Below are 7,631 nucleotides of genomic sequence, written 5' to 3' on the forward strand. Positions count from 1 at the left end.
ACAGCAACATCCGATTGTTGTTGTCATCGTTTGAAAAGTCCTGTTAATTCTGCTTTTACCTATGTTTCATACTCACTGATACTAAAAAAAAGTGAATTTTTTATCTATTAATACTTAATAGCACCAACTTTGAAAACTAAAAACTAAGATAACGTGAAGGAAAAAATTTCATAAAATAGAGTGATATATACTAATTAATCTAAGCGGTACATCCGAGTTGATCGTTAGATTTATAAACAGGATTAATAGTAAAATTAATTATTAACAGATAAGTGTTTTCTAAATTCGTTTTTGAAATATTTTATTGAGTAAATTACCATTTCTACCCATAAAAGTTGAAAACGCTGACATATCTACCCATAGAAGCTTAAAATTACCATTTGTACCCATAAAAAATTGACTTCGCAAGCAAAATTACCCAAACCCTAAATAATTACATAAAATCTCCAAACTACCCCATTCTCTTCTCTCACGCACGCACCCACCCTCACTCACTATCTACAGCACCTAAACCACCACTGCCGTAGCATCATCTCCCTTTCTACTCTCTCTTTCTCCCTCTCTTTCTCTCACTCACTCACTTTTCCTCTCTCACCTCTTGAACATCAACATAGCCCAGCCACTATCCTCTTCAAAATCACAAAAAAGAACAAACTCAGAGCAAATTGAAGAATAGAACATGCATAGATTCAAAATAAAACCCTAATTTCTTAGAACCTTCACAAAAAATTTTCAATTTCTCATATTCAAGATCACTATTTTCGTTGCAAATAACACAGATTATTAATTCGATTTTGGCGACGCTGAGAGGAGATGCGAAAACGCATCGCTAGGAGGAGAAGAGAGCAGCGATGCCGAGAGAAGAAGATGAAGATACGACATTTGAAAAAGGAAAGAACTCAACGTTGAAGAAGTTGTGGTTGCAGAAAATAGAGGACTCAAAATTGCTACTTCTTGAAGCCAAAAACCTCCCGAAGAAGAAGAAGAAAAAGAGGAGGGGAGGAGAAGATGGCGCTCGTGACAGCAAAAGAAGGAACCACCATTAATACACAAAAGAGAGAGAAGAACGACAGAGATGAGAGAGACATCAATAGGGAAAGAAGAGGAAGGAGAAAAGTGCAAAGAGGGAGGAGAGAAAGAGAAAGGACGATTAAAGAAGATAGGGTAGAAAGTGGAGAGAGAGAGAGAGAGAGAGTGCGGAAAGGGGAGGGTGCTGCAGCAATACTGGTTCACAGTTTAGATGAAGATGAAGAGGATGAGACTCACCAAGGGTAGTTTGGGAATTTTATGTAATTATTTAGTGTTTGGATAATTTTGCTTGCGAAAGTCAACTTTTATGGGTACAAATGATAATTTTTATTTTCTATAGGTAGATATGTCAACGTTTTCAACTTTTATGGGTAAAAATGGTAGTTTACTCTATTTTATTAATAAAATTACTCTTTCAAAGATTACAAATTAATCATCTTTGTCTTTTGATCACTCTATTAACCGTTTTTGTCAATAATTGATAATATAAAATATTAATTTATAGCATACGTGACATTTAACATGTCCAAAAATAAATGTTTAAGAAAATCTATCAATTTAGTCGCCAAGTCATACTGGGTTAAGGTTTATGTAATTAGAAAGATGGACTAAACTGATACATTCTAAATTTATTTTATTCGATGAAATATTTGTTATTTTTTATTTTATTTATTTCTTTTTGTATTTTTTACATCTAGAGACATGATTTATGGGTTGTGTGGAGCAAATACAATAAAGGAAATAAAGGATCTGCGCCCGATTAGCATGGTTGGTTGTGTGTATAAGGTGATCTCTAAGGTGTTGGTTAGGAGGATGAGAGCAGTGATGCCAGGGTTGGTTGGGGAGACTCAGAGTGTATTTTTCAAAGGTCGGAAAATACACGATGGGGCTCTCATTGTGTGTGAAACAGTGCATTGGCTTAAATTAAGGAAAAAGGAGGCAGCAATCATCAAGCTCGACTTTTAGAAGGCATATGATAGAGTTAAGTGGAGCTTTGTGGACATTGTCTTGCAGAAAATGGGTTTTGGAAGCCGATGGAGGGCTTGGGTTATGGAGTGTGTGGGCACAGCATCGTTGTCAATGTTGATAAATGGTTCACCAACAAAGCCGTTTATGATGGAAAGAGGTCTGCGACAAGGCGACCCACTATCTCCTTTTCTTTTTGTACTTGTGGTTGACGTTCTGCATAGAATGATCAGGGAGGCAGTTAGAAACGGCCGAATTTCTCCTCTGTTGGTTGAGGGGACAACATAGAATTATCGTATCTTCAGTTCGCAGATGACACTATTTTGTTTTGTCCGCATGAGGAGGAGACTATCAAAAACTACAAGAGACTACTTCGCTGCTTTGAGCTTATGTCGGGGTTGAGCATTAATTATGACAAATCCAGTCTAATTCCAATCAATTGTAACCGACAATGGGTGGTTCGTATGTGCAGCTTGTTGGAGTACAAGGAAGCTACACTACCAGTGAGATACCTTGGAATTCCTCTAGGTGCTAATCCGAGGTTGGTGAAGACTTGGAAGCCAATAATAGATAAGGTGGAAGAGAAACTAAGTTTATGGAAGCCCAAAGTGCTAAACAAAGCGGGAAAGTTGGTGCTTATCAAAGCTGTTTTAAATAGCTTACCAGTATATTACTTAAGTTTGTATAAAATGCCTAAGGCAGTTGCTGAAAAATTGATCTCATTACAGAGAAAGTTTTTGTGGAGTAAGGAGGATGGTAGTAATGGCGTAGCTCTGGTTAGATGGGAAGTGGTTCAGGCTCCAAAAAAGTTAGGTGGTTTAGGTGTTGGAGATGCGATGATCAAGAATACAGCACTCTTGTTTAAATGGTGGTAGAGGTTTTCAAAAGAGGAATGTCCGTTGTGGAAGAAAGTGGTATGTTCTTGTTATAATCTGAATCCTAATGAGCTACTGTCCACTCAGACATTACCTATTAGAGGAGGACCATGGAAGGATATCTGTCACCTACAGATCAAGGAGCAACACGTAAGAGATAAGATGATCATTGGACTCACCATGGAGGTTGGTGATGGTAGAAGAACTCATTTCTGGGAGGACATTTGGCTATGTTGTGGTGCTCTGAATGATAGGTTCCCAGGGCTCTTCTCGGTTTCACTCCAAAAAGGATCAGTCATTGGGGATTGTGGGTTTTGGGATGGGATAGAGTGGATTTGGAACTTCCATTGGAGGCGTGAGCTGTTCCAATGGGAATTGGAAATTGTGAATCAGTTGCATGATGCTTTGAGGCCGGTAAAACTAGCGGCGGACAGAGAGGATAGGCTTGTGTGGAAGTTTGATAGACAAGGTGTTTTTACTACTAACTCATTTGTGCAGGTATTGTAGGAGGAAACACTACCGGAGGACATAACAAGTTATAGCTTCACTAAGACTATATGGGAGGGCTTAGTTCTTCCAAGAGTGGAGCTGTTTGCTTGGTTTATCTTGATTGGCAGAGTGCATACAAAGGAGAGATTGTGTTGGCTTGGGATAATTACTCAGGAGGATACTATGTGTGTTCTATGTAAAAAGGATGTTGAGAATGTACATCACTTATTCCTTGGATGTGAATTTACTTGGCAGGTTTGGTGTGCATGGTTAGTTCATCTTGGCAGGAAGTGGTCCTTTCCTGGGACTGTGAAGGAGCATTTTCAATGTTGGACAGGCGCAACCAGTAGAAAGGAGGAGTCTAAAAAGTGGTTCATTTGTTTTTTTGCGATTGTCTGGAATGTCTGGCTGGAAAGAAACAGGAGGATATTTTAGAATAAAAAAAAAGGCGTAGACGACATTATTGACATGTCTTTTCTTAGCTACCAGGAGTGGAAGTATAAAGATCCCTTGTGTTGTTGATGGCTATGCCGAAGATGACATGGGATTGTTTTGTTCTGTAAGCTGTTAGTTAGTTTCTGTCTGTTTTAATCTTTTGATTCTGTTTCTTGCTCCACCTTAATGTTGAGCTCATTTGTTTCAAAAAAAAATATATATATATTTGATGTTTGAAAATGTGATGATGCGTGAATTAATGTGAGATATTATGGAAATTGATTCCCTAAAAACAAATTTTAACTTGCTTTGCTTTCTGTTTTTACCTATGCCTCCCTTATTAATACAACAGTGAATTTTTTATCGATTAATACTTTATTGCACCAACCTTAAAAACTAAAAACTAAGATAACGGTGAAAAAAAATTATAAAACAGAGTGATATATACTAATTAATTAATTCATACGGGCGGTACATTCGAGTTGATTGTTAGATTTATAAACAGGATTAATAGTCAAATTAGTTACTGAAAGATGAGTTTGATTTTCTAAATTTGTTTTTGAAATATTTTATCAATTAAATTACTCTTTCAAATATTACAAATTAATTATTTTTGTCTTTCCATCACTCTATTAACCATTTTTGTTAATAATTGATGTTATGGAATGCTAATTAACAGTATACATGACACTTAACATGTTTAAAAATAAATATATTTGAAAATCCATTAATTTAATAGCTAAATTATATTGAGCTAATGTTTATATAATTAGAAAAATGGACTAAATTAATAGAATTTCATAAATATATTTAATCATCTTTTAATTATTAATAGAATGACATAAGAACAAAAATAATTAATTTATAATATTTAAAAAATTAATTTAATTAATAAATTTTTTTAAAAATTAATTTAAAAAATGACTCATTTTAAAGGACTAATTTAAATTTATATATAAAAGTAACCATGCTAAGTGGATGCCGATAACTGTCCTGAAAATTGAGATACTACTGCATGATAAAGCATACACAAGTGAAAAAAGGAAGTGAAATTTCAATTATGGAGCAATCTGTAGACATTAATTAAGGCGTCTAGGGTACAATACAACAATACAATAACAAATTCTAGCAAAGTTAGGCAACCAAGATAACTAAAGTTACATCAAACACCATCTTCATGCATTTCTCTGTGGTCAGTCAAATCTTAAGTGGTGACGCCTAACAAACAAATCAGCACTATATTTCTGTCATCACATAAAAGTATTCACTATTTTCCAGGACTAGATTTTGCCCTGTTGTTCTTGCTGTATTTTCTTACATATTCTTCTTGGAGACTGAGTGTGACAATCTCCTATCCAAGACTTGTAGCTTCTTGCGGAGGTTGTGATTCTCCTCAAGTACCCGCTGGTACTCAAGAAGAAACCCCTGAAATTGTTTTCTCAAAGCAGTTACATTGGCTTCTGCAACATCAACGTCTTTAGCTTTAGAGTTGAGATCAGATTCTAGCTGTATAAGCTCCACTTTCAATTTGTCTCTTTCTTCTTCCAATGCTTTAGTTGCCTCCAATCTTTTCATTACCACAAGATTCTTTCTTCTAATTCGGAGTTCTCTCATGCAGTGATGTAATCTATCTATTATAACTGCAAGAAAAAGGACGGCACCTGCAAATTATTTGCCAAAACTGAATGACAAATAATCCCTTTGAAATTCAGAAGATTAAAGGATACTAAACACAACATAATTATGGTACTAATGTCCTTGTGAACCAAGTGCGATGTTGAAAAACCATATACCAAAAATAGCAAAGATACCAATGAGAGTAGTTTGGAGGAGATGATTGGCCATGAGAAGCTGATCGGTGGGATTGAGATGAACATGGCCATCATCATGGATTTGTCGCCTCTGAATGTTGATTATTCCGTAGACGCCGGAAAGAAGGAGGGTTACAAGGGAGGCGGCGGCAGTGTTGAGGACGAGGGGCCCGCGGGCACGCTTGAGGCGGTCAAGGGTGAGGATGAGAAGCTTCCTAAATGGGGTCTTGAATAGGAGAATTACAATCACAACCGCCTCCCAGAATATGAGGAGGAACAACACCTCAATCATCACTCCTGATTCTTCTTTGTGCCTCAGATCGCAAGTTTCATTGGGATCACATCCCACTCACTCAGGGACACATCATCATCACATACTATGTGACCTAATGTTTTTTTTGTTTGTTTTTTTTTTTTTGAATCAAGATCTATATCTGTTTTTTTTTTTTTTTACGTCAACACTTTGAGATGATTGTTCATGCCCTATTTCTTGAGTTGGGCCTTGATTTTTTTACTCTTAGTAACCATACATTGGTGTGTGTTGCAGTTTTCCACCTCATATTAGAGAAATATGGTTTTGATGAATAATATAGATTAGCAAAGTTAATCCTTGGGCTCAAATCAATTCTACACCCTGACCAAAACAAAGAAAAAAAAAATTCAATTCTACACATTAAAAAGGAAAAAAAACTCACTGCTTCTTAATATTTATTTTCAATTTATAATAACGATTTTATATTTTTACAACTAGAGAATTTTTTTCACCTTATATTATTTATTGCACTATACAAATGAATGGTAAAACAGAATATATAAACTAAAAAAGCTTGCTAGCAAACACCTCATTATCACCATCACATTCATAACAATCTGCAAATTGTGTTTGTTCAAAGCGGGTCCTACCAAAGTACCAAACCCGTAGAGCCATTTTGATTTCAAACGATTCTCTATTTTCTCTCAAAACAGGATCTCTCTCATTCACACTCAACTCTATACTCGCTTCCTTGAGCTTTAAAAAACCAGCAGTTTCTCCATATAACTTAAACACCATCCTAACTTGACTACCATGTTCCAATGTGTTTAAAACACTTGCCAATGCTCCACAAATCACACTAATCATCAATCCTCCATTGTTCACTAATGAAGAACAAGCTGATCCCAAAGCTACAAGCCCTGTATATATATAGTTTCAATTCATGAAGGCCGCATTTTCTTATTATTTCCACCAAACCAATCATACAAAGTGAGACATATATACATTATGGAGTGGAGAAGGAGAAACACGATAACTCGGTCTCTACCAGCCTCGTCTCTATAGCCACTATTTTCAACTCTAGTCAGGTTTTTACTATTAAGTCGGAAGCTTACATCGCTCCAAGCAGTTTAAGACAGAACAGAAAATTCTCTCCACGCTCAACTGTCTTCAAATTGTGGCCTATAAAGACTGTGATGTCATGCTAGAGAACGGTAAGTCCTTTTACAACATCTTCATGGAGTACGCTCCTCAAAATACCATCGCTGACGCAGTTAGAAGGCACACAGCTGGCTTACCTGAGGCTGTAGTGGCTCATTTCACGCACCAAATATTACCTTCACTCTCAAAAAATAGTGCATGGCGATGTGAAAGGACAGAACGTCTGGTGACGATATAAGGAATTAAGATAACTGATTTCGACTGCTCGCAGGGTGATAGTTGATGTTGAGGGTGTGATTATAGAGACGTCGGCGTACATAGCACCTGAGGTGGGACGTGGAGAGGAGCAGAGATTTCCTGCTGATGTGTAGGCACTTGGATGTACAATGTTGGAGATGATAATAGGGGAGTCACTGTCACTATCTACATGATAATGACTTGTTACTGTATTTTATCAGATCAATTTCTGGGATGAGGTGCCAAAAATTCTAAGCCATGTCGTCATGTTTCGGACCTGTTACTGTACTGGAGACGATAAAGACAGCAACATTAGATTGTTATCGTCATGTTTCGGAAAGTCCTGTTAATCCTAAAGGCAGAATTAGTGAGTTG

General features: G+C 36.6%; 1 protein-coding gene across 2 annotated transcripts; it reads right to left on the bottom strand.

The window, feature by feature from the left end:
* Positions 1–4,828: 4,828 nt before the first annotated feature.
* LOC107636321 (uncharacterized) lies at positions 4,829–6,005 on the bottom strand. Of its 2 annotated transcripts, none has more exons than XM_016339850.3 (2): positions 5,606–6,005; positions 4,829–5,455 (listed from the first exon to the last, which is right to left on the bottom strand). In XM_016339850.3, exons 1-2 carry the CDS (start codon positions 5,895–5,897, stop codon positions 5,109–5,111), a joined length of 639 nt encoding a protein of 212 aa, XP_016195336.1. In that variant the 5' UTR covers positions 5,898–6,005; the 3' UTR covers positions 4,829–5,108. The 2 variants fall into 2 exon arrangements, with proteins under 2 accessions (XP_016195336.1, XP_016195347.1); XM_016339861.3 differs by having other exon boundaries at positions 4,829–5,434; positions 5,606–6,000.
* Positions 6,006–7,631: the final 1,626 nt, after the last annotated feature.

This window comes from Arachis ipaensis, chromosome B1, assembly GCF_059453495.1.
Source record: "Arachis ipaensis isolate K30076 ecotype BB chromosome B1, ASM5945349v1, whole genome shotgun sequence".
Taxonomy (NCBI): domain Eukaryota; kingdom Viridiplantae; phylum Streptophyta; class Magnoliopsida; order Fabales; family Fabaceae; genus Arachis; species Arachis ipaensis.